The 22,937-nt window shown below is 36.1% G+C and overlaps 1 protein-coding gene across 1 annotated transcript in view; it reads right to left on the bottom strand.

Moving 5' to 3' along the window:
* The window catches only part of DOCK3 (dedicator of cytokinesis 3), a 195,197-nt gene that overhangs the window by 118,336 nt on the left and 53,924 nt on the right, over nucleotides 1-22,937 (bottom strand). Inside the window, exons 7-9 of the mRNA XM_074151695.1 lie at nucleotides 16,203-16,287; nucleotides 9,070-9,111; nucleotides 7,561-7,715 (exon numbers count right to left, since the gene is read on the bottom strand). Coding sequence (XP_074007796.1) covers nucleotides 7,561-7,715; nucleotides 9,070-9,111; nucleotides 16,203-16,287 — 282 coding nt within the window. The remainder of the gene's footprint in view (nucleotides 1-7,560; nucleotides 7,716-9,069; nucleotides 9,112-16,202; nucleotides 16,288-22,937) is intronic.

Raw genomic sequence — 22,937 nt, 5'->3', positions numbered from 1 at the left:
AAATCATACCCTGCCCTCATAACTGAAAGTCTGAGCACACCATCTCCAGTTGAGTCTACTGGTATCGCTTAAGCAATGAGAAAAAATATCACAATAACGTGGTATGTGCTCACTGTGTAAGGTTGCAGCTATACAGCACAACGTCGTTTAGATAAAGCCCAAAGGCACAATTTAGTATAGAGTAAAAAAACCAAAAGGTGTGAAATGCTAATCAGCCCAAGTTAATAACCACCCGAATGATTACTATGCTGTTACTGTGCCTTTCTGACATTCCCCTCTCATTGCAGTGCTTCACACTCCCACAAACTGGCTCTCATGAATGATTTTAATTCCATTACTCTATTTTTTGTCTTCCCCTTAAAAAAAGAGTATTTTATTTTCCAAATCAAATTATTTTAAATAATAATCAGAGGAAGAAATTCTAGTAGTTCAATGTGGATGGTTCTCTTATACTGACAACAAAGAGAAAGAATAAAGATCTTAAGGAAAAAAAAATAGATTTAACAGTAAAACTATTGAAGGATGGATGCCTGCAAAAGGAAATAAAAGGAATGGTTTGAGAGAAGCAAAAAAACCCAAACCCAAAAGCCAAACATTGGAAGGTGAAAAGCTTAGATAACTATTTGATTAGGTCCTGGAGAAACAGAATTAAAAAAATGGAAATATGAAAAAACTCAGCGGTTAGAATATTGTGCTCTGTACTGGTGCACTCAGAGAGGCATTATGGAAATGAGACCCCCTCCAGAAAAAGCATGGGAATTTGCATACATGAGAACTAGTCACAGCTTTCAAGGTCAACAGCTATGCAGCATCTTTCCTCTCATTTCACTGTACTGCAAGATAAACTGATCATCAGTATATAGATTTATATATGTCCTTTAATCCTGATGGTCATCTATGATCCCCAGAAACTTCCCATACCAAGTTTTAGGAGCCCAGCTAGGAAGTACTTAAGCAGAAGGAATATGTGGTTCTGCATTTGCAGGTGCATTTACTTCCTCCACTTCTCCATAAAAAGTTAACTCTTTCCCCCACCTCTAACTGACAGCATTCAGAAAACTCCCTCAAAGCTGCCTAGACGCTACAGAACTGTCAAATAAAACAATATCAAAATACACAGACGACAAGATTTACATGATGCATCTATGTGTACCCTCACATTAGGAACAGACAGTAGTCCTTCCTAACACTGAACAACCATCTGGGTTTTTCCCAGTTTTATATATCCTTTCATCCCCGATTTTCTTCTCTTTATGTTATTAGGACAGGTCCCATACAAGATATGTCTATTACACATCTTTTTTTGTTTTTTAAGTATCTTTTATCTGATAAGCATCATCCCAATTGCCTTTCAGTAGAAGATACACCCATCTTGTTTTGCCTTCTCTATAGCACTGAAAAAATCTAAGGCATAGTTAGCAACTAGAACATAATTAAATGGATCAGTGAAAGTGGTGCCTTCTATAATATTATTTGATCCTTCTTATTTAATGGAGAAACACACTTACTAGAATAAGCTCAATATTGCTGGAGAGTGATACAGATAGGATTCCAGTTCAGCCACTGACATCTGAATCCAAACTCTTAACCTTCAGAAGAATTCTCGTATACCAAGTCAGGTAAGAATAGAGGCTTTGAAGGCACCTTGACGTTTATTTCAGGATTTAGAGCATCATAAGGATTCTCAACAGGAAAAAAATATGCAAAAAAACCATGCCAAACCTAAACTTTTCTTTTTATGGGATAAAATAGGGAGTTAGATATAAAGTAAATTCCCTGGTGACCTTTTGAGTGTAGACGTACTCAGCCCTACCACACTGCATACGCCATAACACTTCTGCCAGTGGAAGACATTTCTCTTCCTCCCAATTCCTCTGTTTGCATAACTTCTCTGGATGGATGCTCTACTCCCTCTGCTTACCCTACTAACAAAGTGCTGAGGAACCACACAGCCATTAAAAATGCTACAGTATTCTAGGTTTAAATATCTGCCGCACTTTTGGGTGAGACTAGTTTGGATTCTGATCACTAACAATCATTTTTACAGATAAAAATAAGATGCTTGCTTAAAAACATCTGCAGTACTGAGAAAAGTTACAATAATATGGATCCGCAGAATGCACCACGAAGGTCACACTAAGTATTCCCCATGGCTTTGTCAGCATCTCAATTGGCTTCCATTGGAATCTTAATTTCCGATAGGAATATCTTTGGTTAGAATAGCTGCTGCCCCTTCTTTTCTCTTCTCTACCTGCCCCCCAAGGCAAAACTACATTTTGCATCCTTTTTTTTTTTTTTTTTTCTTTTGTCTAACTTTTAGCTTAAGTAAGCTTTCTCACACGTTTCCTGGGGCACTACAAGATAATGTGGGGAAGAGTGTATTACTGTAGTTTCCACCCTTCATGGTTCCTCAACTAACATTTCCAAAGTACATTTTCATCAACTTTAAACTTTCTAGCTTTAGATTGCAAATCTATAACAACCTTTTTGGACATATTATACATTTCCTATTTCTCAGAATATAATTGTATCTATCTCTTAACAAGATGCATTTGGAGCATCATACAGAGAAACACTACAGCAGAGAGCAGAGGAGAAAACAGTTCTTAAACCGAGTAACATCTACCCATCCGTATATACTTTCTTAATTTGTTCCGAGTGATCACTTCTGGGTAACCTTGTTATACATGAATTGAAGAAAAAGAATGCAATATTCTGAAAAAATTGCCACGGAATTCCTCTGTTCCTTTGTTTCCAAAATCAAAATAAAGATAATACCATGAAGATATTGCAAATATAGTTACATAGGATTTTTTAATTAGAATGGAATAATAAACGTTAATAATAAAAAGACAGTCACATAAGCCAGAAGGAGAAAATATAATGTGCACTATGGTGCTCCCTGAAAAGTATGTGACCTTGTAAGAGAAGAACTGATGATAAAGCAGATGGCACAAGAGTAACAAATTAGGAGCAACTATACTTTTGAGTACTGCACAATGCAAACCGAAGAATGTACTTTCAATGTCTGTCTTCATGCACATATTACAAAAAACCAACATCAATGACACAAAATCTTAGAGTTTCATTGCCATGTTCTTAGTTGCCAGTCTCCACATACATGTAAAAATATGTACAGCCACCTGTTGCTACTACTACAATTGTTTAACCTGAAAATATTCGTTATTTAGAACAGCCACTGTTCTTAGACACTTCTTCCTCATGCCACATCATACAATGCCCTGCTGAGCATCGGGACCATGCTCTCCTTTGTCTTCCATTTGCTGCCAATACAGAAGCCACATGTGCATGTGTACCTTTCTCTCCCTTTCTACATTCATTCCAGTTGAGCTTTCATTTTTCTAATTCTGTCTCTGCGCGCCCGGGCAATTTCTTATTTCTCCCAGGTAGCTAATCTGATGCATCTGCTTGACTGTCTGCATGCCGAAATGGGCCATCCTTGTACTCCCCAGAACACAATAGCAAGATAAACTGACGGCAAGAAGAGACACTATGAAGACAGACCGACTGACCGACCCTGGGTAATGGTGCTTTCTGACTCAATAGAACAGCTGAAAGATGGTAAGGTCTTCTTGGAACGCTATGTATTAACGAGAGGAAATCATCAGCAAACGTCCGCCTTCTACAGACACCCCAGAGAAAACCCCAACAAAAAGGCCTTAAGTATATTCTGTATGAGAAAGGTACACATGGACTTCCCCCCCCCCCCCCCCGCCAAAGCTATGGACACTGCCACGGATACTCACCCCATCTTCCAAAATCTCCAGCCACGAGGAGGTCTATTATAACAGGTGGGGTAAAGACACAGTATGTGGGCAGACGGAAGAGTTACAAGCAGAAATATGCACGACACTATTTTCCACGCATAATTAATGATCAGGCTCCAGTTTTTCAAATTAAATCACATCAGAATTTCTTTTCTGTTCTATTCATTCTCCATAATTAAGGATATCTCTAGACTACAAGAAACTTTTAAACCTCAATGGGGTAAAACAGGGCAACTGGTAAAACAGTGCTAGAAACACCTACTCCAGTTTAAGATAGAGTCAGAATAAAAACCTTTACATGTTTAAACTTAAACTTCATAAAGCAAAAGTCATACTGAAATTTATTTATCCTTTTTCATACTTAGTGGATTCTTCAAGTTTATTTTCAGTAAAATTTATATCAAGCTTTTGAATGTGTAATTTTTGAAGTAATGCAAAATTTTATGCATTTATCAGTAAAAAAGAGCTATGGTAAAAATAGCTAAATCTCGCTGCTTTACTAAATTTAGTTTATTTCTTCCATCCAAGTAATGCTCCAAAAAGGTAAAAAAAATTCTTCTCTTCTGTTGAGGCATGAGGAGCATTCCCATATAAAGAACAAAATTAGTTTCCTCTGATGTGACTTGTGCTTGACAAATCTATGTTGACTTTTACTTATCGTCTTGTTAGTTTCTAAGTGCTAATAAATAGTTTATTTGTTCCAGAACTTTTTGCATTTGTCATCTGATTGCAGTTGACCTTCTTAAGTAGACTGAAGCAAAACAGCTATTAAATAGTCCAGCTTTCTTGGTAACATCTGCTGATAGCTTTATGTCCCTTCTAATCTGTTAAATTATTTCTTGATTTTGTAAAAAAAAATTTTTTTGCTTCTAAAGCAATATAGAATTTTTTTTTGTCCTTGATGTCCTTTGCTAATTGCATTTTTCTGCAACTTTCTGTCTCTTCCCATTCCTGTTTGTGCAATTTCATTAATTTCTGCCTTTTTTATTTATTTCTTTCCAGACTCCATTTCACCAAAGAATGTGTGATACAAACTTTTTGTTGTTGCCATATATTTAATCTTACCTTCACACTTGAACAATTTGATTTTGTGCTCTTCAATAGTATTGGTAAGGAACTGACAACTCTCAAATTTCTTTCCTCCATAACAGTTTAACTATTTTTTTTTATGCCTACTGACACCTGCCTTATTGAAGTTCACCATCTTTATGGTAACGTTTTCTTTCTTTCCTTTCCTAGTTCCTACAAAACTCTATCATTTCATGATCATTCGCCTGAAGGTACACAATGGGGATGTACCTCTCCATTGGCTATAATCAAAACTAGAGCAATTTTCTCATTGCTTTTTGCTAACTTCCACATGGCAAAAAACCTGAAATTTTTAAAATTTAGTAACAAAGTTTTTGTTGCTTGACTAACACCTTTTGTATGTAAAAATATGGGACAATTTTTGCAACAAAAAATCCCAAATACTTTAAAATGTACAAATAGACCTTCATCTCTTTTAGTCTGAGCCATTACCTAATCCTCAAATTCACAGATTGTTTCTGTCATGGGCTGAAACAAGTTATTAGGCAAACATTCATTGATCCAGTTCTATTTATTTACAAATATTTCTTTTTATCATTAAAGTAAAAATTAAGTCACTTTTTCCATTTTTTTTACCTCTAGGTCTTACCCCTCTGATAGCAGCACTGTTCTTCTTGTTATCTGCATCTCCCCACTGTCATCTTTTGTCTGCTTCTCATTTTCAGACAGCACAAACCAAACCATTAAACATGGTACAGTACCGAATTATTTGTATCCAGAACCTGGGAATACACCTCAAACTGTATTTCAGCTGGTGCTCCAGCCTCCTGATACCTAACCCATAATTGGTACATGCTATTACTTCAGTCCTTGAAAAACAGTGGAACCTTAACTGATTCTCCATTTAACCTGACGGGGAAATAACTGTTGCAACCAACAGGTTCAACGAGGTTTGTAATCTACTATATGTCCAAGGCACTAACGCTGAAAGCCAGTCAACCGCCAGTGTCAACTGTTTGGATAAGAAATTTATCAACCTCGAAACCATTTCAGAAAAGTCAATTTGTCCTTTTCATTTAGAATGCAGTGTGCAGAAGCTTTCCTTGGGTTTTTTACCTTAATGTACTATTTCCTGAGGCATACAGAAAAGGAAAGAAACTTAATCTTTTAAAGTAGATATAAAAACATCATTCTAGATTTGTAACAGTGGTTTGTCTGTTTTTTGTTTTTAAGTTTCTAAAACAGAGCTCAGCCTCATTACACACTTCTTCCCCATGCCTCTTTGGAATGTAAGAAAACGTAAAAATCATGCTGTTTTCACTGCAGCAAATCACTGATGCATAATACAAAGAGCTAAGTAATAACAACTGTTTGCCCATGAAAGCATTATTATATATACTTAAATCTTCCTGAACCACTCTTTGCACTTTTTCTTAACATAACTATTATTATTTTTTTCTTTTATCACTGGCAAAACTCCTTCTTCAGGCTTTGCCACTCGATGTTCACATACTATGCAAACTGCAGCCCAAGACAATTCACCTCCTTTTGAAGCAGTTCCTGAGGCCTTCTGCAGTCATGGCAGCAGCTTGTCCCTTTGTCTTTCCCATAGATTTCCTCATCTAAATGATTTGATATTTTACTGCTTTGTGGTATGAACTAATTAATTGTGAGTAATCTTGTTTTGTTTTGACTTATCATTTGCACCTTTTCCTCATAACAGTTACATTCTCTTAATTCTCTCAATAGAGAAATTAAAGGCACGTCCTCCTAACTACATCAAAACAATCATTTCTCACTTAGTGGGGGTGAAATAAACGTGATGTAGTATCAGATTAGGCATTCTTGCCATATTCTGCAAAATGATCTTTAATTTGCCTAACTAAACCATGGCAAACACATATTTATAAGACACAATCAAGTCATTGGAGCTTTCTAATATAGATCACTTCTTTAGTGGGATGTATTCCGAAGAACTACAAAACTGTTATCACTTTACTCTGAACCTTCTTGGATGAATATTATTCACATAATAACGTTCTTCCAAAGAGATGAAAGAACATTTTGGGGCTCATTCCTTAGCATGGAACCAATCTAAATCTATTTTGCTGAAAACCAGGACAGTTTTGACCATCGTAGCAACCATGCTGTCAACAGTCAGGATGTACCTTAATCAAAATTCAAAAACCCCCACAAACATGTTGTACTTTAGATCTGACCACCCTACACTTACTTAATTTCTGAGACACGATGCATATGCTGCAATACTCTTCTGCTTATTCTGATGTTTTCGAAATACATGCTTGTAAATGAAAAATACTGCACATTTCATATTTGCTACCATTAGTACCAGTTACCTCAACGTGCCGAGCAGCACAGTTGTTCAGCCTAGACACAGGGATGAATATAAATACTTCAGTTTATACTGACAGCAGAGTAATGCAAACAAGCAATATTGTAACATGTTGTAAGGCAAGGAGTGGATTGAGAGCTCAAGAGCATCAATTCACCACCCAAACACACTGCAGTCCTCTTTTCCCAACAGACACACAGCGTGGCCCTGCCGTTATCAGCACTTCTTAAACATCAGCCCTAAGAAGGCAGCTACTGAACACTAAGACCTTCAGTAATGTGCGGAGGCCAAGTCAGAAACATCAACAAAATTCAACTATTCTGTGCCTTTAATGCTTTGTTCATCATTTTTTTCCTAGGAAGCTTTTTAGTTATTTGATAACGTTCCTACCTGATCTGCTTGCCTTCTCGAACATCGTACAATGAAAAAAAGACATCTGTGTCTTCTCCAATTGTGTTGTAGGTGAAGCTCTTTAGACTGAGGAAGAAGTGATGAGGCACTGGCATACGGCAAGCTTCCCCATGACGCTGACGAATTGTATCCACCTGATTAAAAACAATGAAAATGATTTTTACTTCTTCACAAATAAAGGACTCATGACCAACTTGATAATTTTAACTGAGATTCTGCTCTCCTTTCTCCATCAAGTAAAAGCTTAATCTCAAATATATTCTACCTTAGAGATACATGACAGATTAAGTTTTCTTCTTCTATTTTTCCACATTTTAAGATACCACAATAACCAAGGAAATATGAGATAAATGGTTTATGCATTTGAAATCTATTTTTACTAAGTAAACCAATCCGATTTCTCAATTATCATCTTGATTCTGGTACTGAAAATAAACTATAAGATGGTGCTAGGCTGGTTCTTGATGGTTTCCATTTAAAGCAGATGGAGTTCAAAGCATTTTTAAAAATAACATTTGTTACATTATTTATTTTCAGCAGCTGCAATTCATTTATGGAGGTCATTCAGAATCAGGCTTTATAGGCTAATATACCCTGCAGGTATAACAAAAAGAAATCTTAACAATTGTTGATAACATGAGCAACCAACAAAGTCAAATAGCAGAAAGGTTTACATTTTGTCTCAATATATCAAGACCTATTTACAACAGTGAAAATTGGTGTGGGGGGAAACAAAAAGGAGTATAATTAAAGTTACTATTTAATTTTTGTAGAATCATAGAATCATTTAGGTTGGAAAAGATGCTTAATATAGAGTCCAACTGTAAACCTAACACTGCCAAGTTCACCACTAAACCATGTTCCTAGGCACCGTGTCTACACGTCTTGTAAATCCCTCCAGGGATGGTGACTCAATCACTTCCCTTTGTCCCCAATTTATGCTGATCTGAATAAGCAGGTTGCATGGATACCCTCAGCTCACCCAGCCAGTCGCCGAGTGCACAGGCAAGTACATACTAACAAAGAAAATATTAACATGTTCAGACTTTCAACCCACATTTGTCCCAGCTTTAAAAAAAGAGTTTAAAATGAGTTTTGTTCTGGATTTTAAATTCAATCCAAGTAAATCCTCATCCTTTAAAGACAGGTACCTGTGGAAGCACAGATTAGACCCAGATTCCATGACCAGGAAAGGATTACATTACTACAGAAAGACTACATGAAACAGAAGCCTACTAAGCCACGTGTTAGCGGGTGGAAAGAAGGCTCAAGTGGGCAGACAGAGGCTTTTGGTATCACTACAGAAGTTGATCTTTTAAGAACAACAGCTAGAGCTAAGGAAAAGTTCAAGAAGGACCTTTAATTACTTGGGGATCTTCTGAGGAAGTGTTCTATGGGTAGGGACTTACCCAATAATCTCCATCATACCTTTAAATACATTACCAAACACTTAAAGACAACTCAAATTCATATGTAGATGACGTTTACCTGTGACGTGCTCTGCTGGACACTGTGTCTACTTGACAAATGCTGTGGAGATACAAAATAGTAAAATTCAAACCTTTTTGAAAGTAAGAAACATTTACATTATATCTGTGCAGCATTAGAACAGCAATTTTAAAATACAACTGTTCAAGATTATTACTAACTTTTCATGGCCTTTTTTCACAGTTTATCATCACTCACGAGACCACTAGTTTTCCTGAAGGTTTTTCTCAGTTAAGCCATTTTTTAGCCTAATTACTTGAATGTACAGGTGGCATTTGCCTTAGCTTTTAATGTAAATGGCTGTCACAAGGTACACCGAATTTCCAACACTGTAATAGATTTTCTTCTTGAAAAGTCCATCTGTGTAATTACACTGTGTAATCTATGTCTTCTCTTGCTAAACGGGAGATACCTCACCATTAGTCCTCATCTACCGGCATGTTGTCTATGAAAAGGTGCATTTGTTAAAAACCATAGATATCTAGAAAGAAGTATGGATTTTAGACTTAGTTGAAACTTTTTGCTCTGATCAGAAAACGAAATCCTGATAAATCGTTAAAGAATCTCTTCTACAACTTCAGCTGGCCAACACCTGTAAAGAAGCATCCATATAAAGAGCTACATCTTCAAAAGATAACTTGGAGGATGATCCTGTATTTAAAGCCTTTTATGCTAGAGGGAGATGTTATAATCAGAAAATGGATTGCAAGACTCACTGAACCCATTTAATCTCCAAAGGGAGATTTAAATACTAATCTAAATTGAAAAGGTTTCAGAGAGCTTTAAAAACCATATCATTAATGATTCTGCCATGTCTGTTCCACACACATTCATTTCACCATTAGCATTTTCAAGTGAAATATTAACATTAACACTACCACATGTTAATAAACATTGTCTTCATTCACCCTCATCTCTATCCTTCTATTATATACCCAACATCATACTCTGATCAAACATAAACATTCTGTAGCAGGACCAACACAACCTGTTGATAACCTCACAACCTCAGAAGAAGTGAAAGTAAAAGATACGCACAAAATGTATTCAGCAGTACTTTTTCCAAACTATGCCACTGTCTTTCACACAGAACAAAAATAAGACTTTTTACCGCAAAAGGAGAGATAATCTTCATAATGAGACTAAATCAAGAGGATATTAAGTTAAATGGCATATTGTGACATCTGTTTACATTCACAGTTATAAAAACGTCCTCTTTCACACTGTCAGCAGAAGAAATAATGATCTCCAGCTCCATTGTTTGTCTAACTACTGCACTGTCTTTTGAATGCTAAAATCCTCTAAGTTTAGGTGGCTGAATTGCCTATTTAATCTTCTTGTCACTTGCAACCACTCAGAATCAGCTGGCATAGAAAAGGCCAGTTATTTAAGCCGCTCAAGGTATCCTGGTTTCTTTTGACTAAAATTCATCTCCAAATTTGAGTAAGAAAGTGGGAGATAAACTCAACCAATAGAAATACGAGAGGTGGTCTGAAGAACTGTAGTTTCCTCAGGGAGGACAGCTGCTTACGGAGTGCACATTTAGGTAAACCTGTAACAATAAGTGGCCAAAACCCAGGTTTTAAATTTTTCACAATCAAGAGACTTGACTTCACTAAACTCTGTTTTTCTGCTTCAGGACCACGCTATTACAATACAGACAACCACTGACTGAAATAATTCTACGTACCCTTGCCTCTGGCTAGCCAAAGTGTCCAAAGTGTACATGCTCTCTTGGAAGCCATTTTTGGGTACATGAATGAGAGGGTGACTGAAAATAGCCAACGTGGATTTACCAAGGGAAAATCATACTTCATCAACCTAATTGCCCTCTAAGGTAAAATGACCAGATCTGCAGATGAGGGAAGACTAGTGGCTGTTGTCTAACTTGACTTCAGCACAGTCTCTCACAGCATCCTTGTACCCAAGTTGTGAAGTTACACCTGGATGGGCAGACTAATGATACTGGTAAAAACACCCCAACAAACAGGACTGTCAGGCTCAAGAGCGAGTGGTTGATGGCGTGTATTCTTCAGAGGTCTATCCCAATACCTAAGCAGTCTAATAAATTCACAGATGATCCTAAATTGAGGGCAGCAGTCAATGTACTCCAGGAGGAGGCCTCCATGCAGAGGGTTCCAGGCAATCCAGAGGAATTGGTTAAAAGGAACCTTATGAAACACAGCAAGGACAAATACAAGTCTTGCACGTGAGACAGGCTAATCATTCCATGGTATAGGCTGGGAATTGACTGGCAGGATCCTGCTAAACAGCAAGCCAAATATAAGTCAGGAGAACACTCTGGCAGCAGGACATATAAAAATTTACTTCTATTAACAGGAATGCGGCCAGTAGATTAAGAATAACGTTTATTCCTTTCTACTCAGCATTCAGTAAGCTACATCTGAAACACTGCACCCCATTCAGCAAAGGGCCATCTAAGCAGGTGGGAGCTGGAGCACACGCTGCATGAGAAGAGATGGAAGGAATGCAGGTTTTTAGTCTGGAGAAGGCCTGGAGGTGACCTGATGGCAGCCTTCCGATAACTATGAAGTTATTATCACAATGACACAGCCAGGTTCTTCACAGAGCTGCACAGCAGGACGACAAAATACTGTGGTCAAAAACTACAACATGGGATATCCCAACTTTCCAATAAGGAAAAAAATCACCCCATCAAGGCAGTCAAGCATTAGAGCAGGGATCCAAACTTTTTCCTTGAAGAATTTCAAGATCCAACTGGACAAAGCTCTGAGCAGCCTGGTCTGAGTTCAGTATTGACCTTGTATTGAGCAGGAAGCCTGACTATATCTCCCCTGAAGCCCCTTCCAACCTGAAAAGCCTTGTGAGGTGATATAAAAATAGGACTGTTAAAAAATTATCCATCTTCCCTCTTCAAAATAAAAACCCATCAGTTTTACCTTTATTTTTTCCAAAAGATAGTTGCCTGCTAAGGTTGTGCAAACTTTAACAAGATGATCTGTTTCAGTGTATCTTTCTTCATCAAATGGCTTTCTGACTCTTAAACTGAATCCCTGCCATTGTAACCTAGGTCCACTGATTTTTGTCTCATCCATCATTAGCATGAAAAGATTAATTCAGCTTATGATTTCATTATAATACAAAACCTACAAAACCACCTAACCTTGTAGTGTCCCAACCTGTACTTCAGAAGCAACGATTGATCGCAGAAGCTGAAAACTTGCATTTACGAATCTCACTTGTATCCTAAACTTTTCAGATAATTTCTTCAATTCCTCTGTATTATTTTGATTTCTGATCCTTTCCTCCCATGTAATAGTCTTTCAACTGGGTGGTATTTGCGTATTTAGTAAGCATACTCCCAATTCATCATCCAGTCATTAATGAAACATGAAGCACTACAAAATGGAGGATGACCACTAGAAATTAAGCTGATTCATCCCTCCTCCTATTTAACCAAATTATTGACAACCATTCTTTTTTTTTTTTTTCCTTGAGTATGGGTTTTCTAATTAGCTTTGTGTTTACTTTACAGTAATTTAATTTAGAACTAACGACCTTAGGAGAATTTCAATTAAAAAAACAATTAAAATCTTTATGAAAATCTAAATATGGCATCAGCTGCTTTTCCTCTATCCACTAGAGTCATTTATGCTCGGGAAGTAAATTGGAACTTTTAAAAATTGCTTATTCTGAAGAAGTTCACAGTCACTATCACTCACCTCCTTATTGCAAATAATTGGATTTATTTTTTTTTTCCTCTTTCAGCATTTTTTACAGAGAGAGAATGATTACTAGTGCCTCCTCCTCCCTCACTTTTTTTAAAGGTGTGAAGTATGCTTGCCCTTTACCGGTGTCCGGGAATTCATCTTTCCAATGATTATCACTAACATGTCTGATACAGCTTCTCTAGACATTCCAAATCAAAAGTATATAGTTCTAAATCTCCTGGGACCAATAACTACTTTATAAACTTTCCCCCTCTGTTCAGGTCTGACTCCTTTCACTTTTCCACAGGTATTGTTAGTGCTGTGACACAGTTTACCACCTTACCAGAGCTTGAGGGAGCTGAAAAGGACATTAAAGGCCACTTTATTTGCGTGCATCATGTGCCAATTGGTTTCCTCTGGTGTAAAAACTTTTCTCTAGTTTTCCAATTAATACAAGTTTATTTATATAAAACTATTTCTTGATACAATTGGCAATACCTGCTTGTTATATCTTAATTTGTGCATTGCTTTTCTAGTTTTTCTATTTACCCATTTGTGCTACTCTATTATACTTTTCTATATTTCCATTCTTCTATACTTGCTCTTGGTAATCTTAATTTCCCATTCTTTCACTCTTTCACTTCCTTAATTTATCCAACTTGGCCTCTCAGTGAGTAACTTGTGTGATTTAAATTTTCTGAAAGAGCTATCAATTCTCCTGACCTCTTTTTTTTCCCATCAAACTTCCTTCTCATGATATCTTATCTAGCAATATTACTTTTTATTGTTGTTGTTGTTCCTTCCTTTCCTAATGATGCTTGATAAGTGAATCCTATTGTTACCAAGTCAGCCTCAAAGTGTTTTTATCTTCATATTCTCAACTGACTTCTTACTAGGGTTTAGAACCAAATGTACACAAATCTGTCCTCTGACAACCTACTTTGTTAAACAAACAAAATCACAAAGAGGTTTCATGAGCTTCCTGCACAGTTTGTGTCCCATTGGTTTCCTTTTATAGCAGGGTTCTGGGCAATTGAAGTCTCTGTTTTCAAGTTTTATAACTACTCGTTCTTACCAATCTCATTTTTCATCTGAATAAAGTATAAGCAATTATGAGGCGATGGCAGAATTCATTTGAAATTTGCCTATTTATTGGGAGCACCGGTAAACTCATGGTATTATTTTCAGATAGTTGGAAGAAATGGCTGAGACCTAGCAGTAACATAGTCAATAGTTGTGCCTTTCACGCACCTCTTAAATCCATCCTGACAACACATACACAAATCAAGAAATTTACAGAAAAGTGAAACGTTTAATCATCACATTTGAACATTTCTGATTTTTGCAAATGCCTTCAGACATCTGTGCCTTGTAACCCCTTTCAGTGCTATCGAAGTGTTTCTGACATCCTGCTGGACTTGTGTTGCAGAAGGACAGCTTCGATCTAGTGGTAACTCCAGCACTGAGCTCTGTGGCAGAATTCTGACAACGTGTTTTCCCACAGTTTCAAAAGCAATATAATTTTTAAAAAAAAGTTCCATCATATTAGGTAAAATCATGAATATTGTTATAAGAAAAGGGCAATTTGGTTTCCTTCAGGAGTAAAGCAATGATTTCTGACAAATGTTCTGCCTCCTGAAGCCACTAGTATTCAGCTTCAAAACGAGTAACCTGGAGAAATGGGATGTATAAGGCCTCAAAGCACAACAGTTCTGACAAAGAGGTGAATATAGTGGTCATACAATAGTCACAAATATACTTCGCAATAAAAAATGAGAGCTAAAAATGATGCTCAAATTTTAAAATTTACCAAGAAAAGTAATGCTACGGCTAATGACTGTATAAAATGCTTGAATTTGTTGTCACAGATAGGAAAGTCTAATGTGTTACCTCATCCATTGTTCTAATACAGAACTGTTTTCTATGGTGCATTTAACGCTCTACAATCTTGCAAATATGAGAAAGTAATTTGGCTCTCACAACTACTCCCTCCAAGATTATTTTACAATTTAAATCCTAACTGCTAATTTGAGAACCCATTAAGTATTTTGCCAGGAGTAAGGAGGATTCTCTCCTTGGGTTTTTGTTAAATAATAAAAACAAAACAAAAACCACATTAAAAAAAAAAAAAAAAAAAAAACCAAAACTCACCAATACCCCCCTCCTTCCATTTCCACCAAATTTAAGCTAAAAAACCCCCAGGTTTTCAGCTGTTTTGGTTCCTGAAATTGCCTTCCGAGTATGAACTAGATGTCATTAGACAGCACTGTCTTCTTGAATCTAAACACTAAAGCAACAGCAAAGTGTGAACTGACTATTGGGCATGTCCTGATACCAGCCCAGATCTGAGCAGCAAACTCTGCCATGGACACTTTCTTCACTACAGATGGGTGATGTAATCAAGACTACTCTGACAATTAAATATTAGCTATTTGCTGTACTACAGTATCCAGAATAAAAAAACCTGCGGAATGAAACACAAAGCAATAAAGCAATCCTGTTAGCAACTTATCTTGCATTCTCTGAGTCATTACTGATTTAATTTTGTACTGAGTTATTTTTATACTGTACTTGAAGGAAAACACTGCTGAATAACATCAAACTTTCTTTGGACTATGGCAAATCAGGAACAAACATCAAAAATTAGTACTAGAGAGCGATGTATGTAAGTATTTCTTATGTAACACAATTTTTATTTCTTTCCATAAATCAACTGTTATACGGTGCCAATAATCCAAAACAGCAACAGCATATAGCCATAATAATCATAATGACCATCATTAATAAAACTTCCAAACTGTAAGAACAGTGAACTAAGCAAAAAGATTGCCTGCCTGGGCTGTGGAGTCTTAACCACTGGAGATTTTTAGAAACAGAGAAGAAATTGTCAGAAATGACAGAGACAGTTGATCCTGATGTTAAGCACAAGAACAGACTGGATGACCTCTTAAGATTTTCAAGCCCTATTTTTCTTTAGTTCTACAAATAAATGAAAAAATATTATTGCTACTTCATTTAATGCTAGTATATTGATTTTAGTAACAAAGATCAAAGTTTAAAGGGATTCCCATTAGTTGTATATGAAAGATCCATTTTTTTTAGAACTTCTGCTGGTTCTGAAACAACAGATTTTAAAAACAAGGAAACTACAAAGAAACAACATTTAAAGTTACCTTCTCCAGTTCTCATACCATGATACTTTGTAAATTGAAATTAAAATGCATACAAGCATGCCATTTCTGAAAGAAGATTGGTTCACTCTTACTAAACTCAGGGTACTAGAGACACTGATTATTCTGGTGGTGAGGGTGTACTAAAAAAACCACTCGGTTTACAACACTATTCTAATCAAGAAAATACATAAGAATGAAGAATAAAAACTTTTTCCCTTCTTTCCCTCCCAAAGTGAAAACTCAAAGGAATTTCCCACAGATTTCTTACCATTTTATACAGATCTGAAACACTGATCTGATCTGAATCCACAACCTCAAAGTCCTTCCGAGGAACTAAATCTAGGCCCAAATGTCTGCAAAAGAGAAGGAAGGAGCAATGGTAAGTATAATACATTAGAGTGCTCACTATTATCTACTGCATGTGGTTACTCAAGAGCAAAGACACAAGAAATACCAAACTATTTAAGACTTTTTGCAATTGTTAATCGTTAAAACAGATAATACTTCTAAATAAAAATAAATGCCAATATCGAAGAAAAAAAACACTGTGAACTTGTTACTTTTTGTTCAATGACTTCAGTGGAGCTGTAGCAATTAACGGTAGTTGAAGATTTTGGCCAATATTCTCGTGCAGCATGCAGAACACGTTCATTTCACGCACGGAAACGCAGTAGGCAAATCAAGTTAGTACTCTGGTTTCTGCTGCAGTATTTGAGTAGGTTCCCTCACTACATAATGAAAAAGTTCCATTAGTAACCCTGTGCAAATGTGCAAATAGATACTGCACCTTGGAAAACTGCATTGAAATTCCTGGTGTTCACACAAATAAACCCCCAACTTTATCATATCACTGTATAAACATAGGTGTTTTTTTATAATAAACAATAACTGCAATATCAACAACAATTTTATTCCGTATTTGTAACACACATAGAAAAAGGATCTTTTAACTACTCTGAACTGAAATAATATTTTGGCTCAAATCAAATATATAAACTATTTTTTTTTTTTAAAGTACACCATTTCAAAGAAGATGACTCGTTAAGAAATTCTGTAGTAAAAAGTCAGTTCAGGTCACAGCTGTATGTGAGCAGTAGATAGAATAAGCTATTTTGCATTCTGAAAACTATTAACAATTAATTAATAATTGTAGACTGCAGAACAAGACAACCTAAAAGGTGCCAAAACCCCATTTTTGCTCTGTAGATCCTCAGGTTCTGAGACTTTATAGAGTTCCGAGCGCTACAGGAAAAAGCTTTTCTAAACGCATGCGTTAGAACTAAAATTAAAGAAACACACGAATGAACCATTTTCCCGCTTTCACCTTGCATAGCTTTGACACTTCATTTACAGATATTTTATATTGAAATTCTTAATAGTCTTAAAGGGAAAAAAAAAAAAAAAAAATCAGAAGAGGTACCCTCATGGACTACTTTTGCACTCTTTCTGTCACTAACTATAGAGAAATACAAAAGTCAGTTTAATTTTGTAATCAGAGAGGGAAACATTGCGCACAGACTTGTTCCTGATGGCAAATGAAAAATTTTATTTGAAAAAACCTCTCAGGTACTGCAGAATAATTGCATGGTGCAATAAACAGGAGCCTTCGGGCAATAGAATGTCTCTGAGTAACTAACTTAAAAAAACAGCAAGGAAGAACCAGCGGTCTCTACGAAGCTCAGACCTTGGTCTGTACCTTTGCTGACCACTGTAATTTTAATCATTTCCCATCTCCATAATTCTTTTTGAAACTTTGCTTGATCAGGTTTTCCTTCTTTAATTATATCTCTAAATCATCATATCTCAAAAATATAGCTCAGCCCTAGTCCATTTGCTGGCAAACAACTTTTAGGCAGTACTATAATCGCCATTAAAATATTGTGCTGACAGACTGAAACTTCCCCATTTGTAGTTCTTTGCCAAAACCAATTTTATTTTCAATAGAAAAGGGAACAATTTTCCTTCTTCAATGTCGTTTTCATGCCAAATATCAGTTTCTAAACTCTAAGGCTAAATTGTGAAAGTGATATTTATACACATTTTACACACTTTGTTTTGATTAAACCTATCAAACAAGTTATCCCAGGCCTAAGATCAGTATCTGAAAACTGCAGCTGCAAAGATGAAAATTACTTTATCTGTTTACCAAATGAAAAAGATTAAAACAAGAATGCACTAGGTAATACTTAAGTGCAGCTGCCATTTGAACCTACTTATAATAGAAAATCCAAAAACATAATAGAAAAACATGGTAACAGGTAAAAAAAGTAACATGCCAAGAGTCCACTTCAAAGTTTTTTTTAAAATGTTAACGCTCATCATATTCATTTACAGAAGTTTTCCTGAATCTGAATATCTAAAGCGCCTCCAAAATACCCTGTCACTCATGTGTACACACACCCACCCCTAAAGTATATTCATAAAGGAATTTCCCTCAACATACAGATGTTAACAAAGGATTTTCTAATGGCATTATCAAAACCACTTGTAACTGCCTTACAGTTACAAAGCACATTGAAGTTTTACAGAAAAAACCTGCCAAAGCTAATCATAGCCTGATATTGTTCTATTCTCATAGTTTCACCTCTCTAGAGAGCTGAGGTCAAACAGTGCTTGGACTCATTACTCAATACCTGACAAAGGTATTATCTTCTACTTAATAATGTTCAACACAACTGCAGTAACATCCCTGTGAAACTTATCTGATAGTCTATTTTTAGTCAAATCCCTTAACACCATGAATTTCCAGCCCATAAGATTCTCATTCTCTAATACTATGTTAATCCTGCACAATACTCGCTCCCAGCAAATAAAGGTGTCTTTTCCTTTAGTACTAATGTGCTGTCATGTATTGTGCAGGTGGAAGTTCAAGTTTATGCATTTAATTTGTATCAATTATTTTTTGTCCACGAAACACTGACAACATAATGTTTGAAATGGCAATGATACAGTCAGTGGCCCACTTTCACTCTCTATTATCAAATACTGTGGGAATATAAGAGCACCAGCTGCCAAGCTGTATTCCTCCAAAACACAGCATGCATAAAAATTAGATAATGTGCCCTTTTGTTTATTTGACAGTTCCTCTCTCCACAATACTTTCTTTTACAAGCAAATTTTGTGTGCTTTTCTATTCTGCTTTAACACTGAACTGCCTTTCAGAAACATTTCCCAAGTGTACCTCCAAAATATCCCCAAGCCTATCAACTACCTCCTGATAGGATATCACCGGGATAACTCTGGCTGACATTTAGATATTCCTCCTCTTCCACATAGAAGTCTTTAGAATCTTCCTTTCTTTGGGGGGAAAAAAATTAATCCATCACCCAAAATCTCTAGATGCTTTTCTCTCAAGTAATACAAAGAGAAGGCGACAGACAAAAGCACTAGCATTTTTAATACTGAAAAGGATGAATATACAACTCTGCTTCAGGTTAACTGGGCTTCTAGATAAAACCAACTTGGTTTTAATGGTAATTTCAAAGAATTATCTTAATTTCTAATATTTTCATTTATTTATAATACAAATGCTACGTTGTTTAGAATTCATAAAACCAAAAGCTGTAACAACTCTTCCTAGAAGAACCTTGCAGAAATACGTCATTTGCCTAAAAAATGTCTTTAAGATGCACATCCAATCTTGAAGAACAGATTGGGAGAACTCGCATTTCTAGAGCGTGCAAGATCTCACTCCCTTTGCTCCAAAAACATGCACTTTACCTTCACTCTTTTCAGCTTTAATTTTGCAGCCACCAATTTTCCTTGTATTCCTTCTCCGACTACATTAAACCCTAATTTAATATCATACATATTTCTTGGATACAAATACATTTATAAAGGTGGTGAATGGAAAGGAAATGATCCTCAGTGATTCACAGAAACTACACGCAGGCTTTAGGAAAAGACTTTGAAGGAAATACAATACAGAAACCCATGGAAAATGAAATATATGAAAAACACGTTTGTGAAAACTAGACTGTGCTACTACAACTTGGTGCTTTTCCTTGACAGAATTAAGTTATTTTATATACAAAGAAACTGCAGGGGCTGTAATCTATAAAGAATTTAGTAAAGCACTGATATAATGCTACACAGGAAATTACTTCTTAAAATGAAGATGATGAGATGAAGGTAAGTAATCTTAGTAAGGAATTGATTAAAGGGAATGGCAGCAAATACTTCTGAGCGTGGAAGTATCAGACTACAGAGAGAGGTTATTAAGGTCTTCCTCAAAGACTGACATCCAAGAGAGTTCCTTACAGTTTTAATCCCTATTCAATCATTACTACAGGCATATTCAGGAGACGGAAAAAATATTAGATATTCAGACAGAAATGGCAAATATTCTTCCTGCTACCTTCTTAAAGGCATTTCATTATGGTTGTTTAAATTGCTCACTCCTGCTTTCATCACTTTTGATGCAACAATGACAACTATTATAATAAGAATTTCTTTCCTTCTCAAACTGATTTCCAGATATTACAACCTCATATGTATGTTTAATATATGTATCGCCAAATGTATTTTACGAACTTTAAGCTAATTGTTGCAACACTACCAGGAAGTTATTATTACTCCTTTTATGTCAAGAAAAATATGACAAGAAGGTTGTCCTGGGTTGAGAGTCACAGGACTAACTTTTCTTCTAATGCTGCGGAAAATTGCACTTTTAGAAGACTCTAGTGTCTGATTTTGTGAAAATATTTACTTTATAGCCAGCCAGGCTCTGTGGGATTCAAGGTTAGTGTTTTCGAGCCTTGCCAGGTGCAGGGACAAGGAGGAACAAGGCCTGGGCATTTGACCCAGGCTGGCCAACAGGATTATTTCATACCATGAACGTCACATCCAATATAAATTAGAAAAGTTTGCTGCATAGCTCTCTCCCTGATGGCGGCGGTCCAGACAACTCCTTGCCCCGGTGCCGGAACCCTGAGGCCTTCCCTTCCTCCTGAAGCCATTGCGCTCCCAGTGTCCGACATTTGCTGTCCATTGCTAGGACACAGCTTCCTACTGATATAATTGGCTGAGGATAATTCCTGTATATCTTATACCAGTATCGGGATTAATACTGGTTCTTTAGTACTATTGTTAATTATTTAGTCTTAGTCTATTAAATCTATTTATATTTCAACGCTTGTGTTTCTTTGTGTTCCCCGATTCCCCTTTCCGGGTGGGGAGGGGTCATCGGGTGATAGAATAATTGTCTAACGACAATAGATTGTTATGGGTTTTCTTAAACCATAACAAAAGTAAGTCACTCAAAGTCCAAAAATAATCTTCTAAGGATGTGAGCACTGAAATTTAGGACTTTTTGAGTTTTAAGACTACGCTTCCTTCCCCGCATCACACTATTTCCTCTGCAGTGTTCTGCCTGTTAGCAGGTGCTGCAACTGCCACTGGCTTTCCGACTGCGATTCTGAGGTAAAAGAAAGACCCTGACTTTAAAACAGTGTTTCATTTTATGTGTATGACAGTGTGAAAGACTTATTTCTGACATTTTTTCCCCCGTTTTTCTTTTTAAACATTCTTTTGTAACTTTTGGCTATGGGTCTTTCTGTGCAGAATTTATTGCAACTGTTTGGAAGATTTATTTTTATGTAATGATTTTAACAACATTTTATGTGAAAAAGAATAACCTTTTTCTAAAAAGTAACAACTCTACAAACTCCTCTTGTTTATGGCTTTTATCTGTTCAAAATCTCAGCGTATTGGTGGCTCGCCCTCCCCATCTCTGTTTCTGAGCCTAAACATGCAGTATCTATCCCATATTTATAGGGAAGGAAGCGTCTTCCCTCGGTATCAAAGGGAAAGTGATTGTGTTCAGAAACTTGGATGCTTTCTGTTGATCTCCTGTTAGATACTATATTAATCTGAAAGAATCAATCCTGAAAATCATTCAAAATGACCTCCAATTTTTAAGTTAAATTACTTTGAAGAAATCTTCACCTCCCTCTTTGGTAACTAAGGTATGCACATAGTGCTGCAAGTAATTTTTTGCCCTGGAGCAGAAGCAGAGCATTCACATTTCAAACAGAAGCTTTGTAAGGCAGACTCCTTCATCTGATTTTGATGCAGAAGACTAGAACGAAACATGGTTTTGTCAGTAAAAAAGTTTAATTCTGGTTTCCTATTGTAAGCACCAGTAGAAGTTGAAAAACTTACCTATTCATTTAAAAAAACCTAGGCAAATATTTCAAAATCAAGTTTCTATTTTACTTGCAACATGATTTAAAAAGAGATGATGAATTGCAGACTTCAGCTTTATAATATTCGTTCCCTGCTCTACAAATTTTTCCTTGTTATTTACAGACTATTGGGCACTCCCAATAACATTTCAGACTTCAAAAGATCAATAATCTAATAAATTGTATCGGAGTGAAACATTTTTAAAAAAGACAAGTATTTTAATATTCTGCATAAAACCTATGCAGGAAAAAAGCCATGAGATTTCAGCTGTGCAAACATACACAGAAAGATGCTTAAAACTGCAAGTCTAGAAGGACTAAGGTGCTTATTTGAAGGTAGTAAATTCTGCTCTTTTGGGCAATTGGGAAATACAAAAATCTATACAGCTGCAAGACAGTCAATATATGCATACAAAACCAAGCTAACTGGGGATAACTGGAACAGGTAACAAAGCATTGTAAGAAGGATGCATATTTTTATATTGAGGAGAAAGAATGTGGAAGCAACAGAACATTAAATTGCTACAATAAGTGGAAATCAGTATTCTATTATAAGAATGACTAGCAACAATACAAAGGGTTAGCAGCAATAACTGTAAAATAAATTATATTCCTCCATTTTTAATAGATCAAGCAACAGAGCACAACTTCTTAATATTTAGACTAAGCATACAAAAAAAAGCAAAACAACTTCACTTTAGTAGTTCTGAAAACAGTCTAAATTAATCCTTTTACAAAAAAAAAACCAAAAAAACTGTAACTGCTAATCCAAGGAGTGTATCTGTCCCTTGATTCCCACCAACTCCTACGAGAACACA

The sequence above is a fragment of the Numenius arquata genome, chromosome 8, assembly GCF_964106895.1.
Source record: "Numenius arquata chromosome 8, bNumArq3.hap1.1, whole genome shotgun sequence".
Lineage (NCBI taxonomy): Eukaryota > Metazoa > Chordata > Aves > Charadriiformes > Scolopacidae > Numenius > Numenius arquata.
The sequence above is the reverse complement of the archived record's forward strand: the minus strand, read 5'-3'. Positions and strand labels throughout refer to the sequence as shown.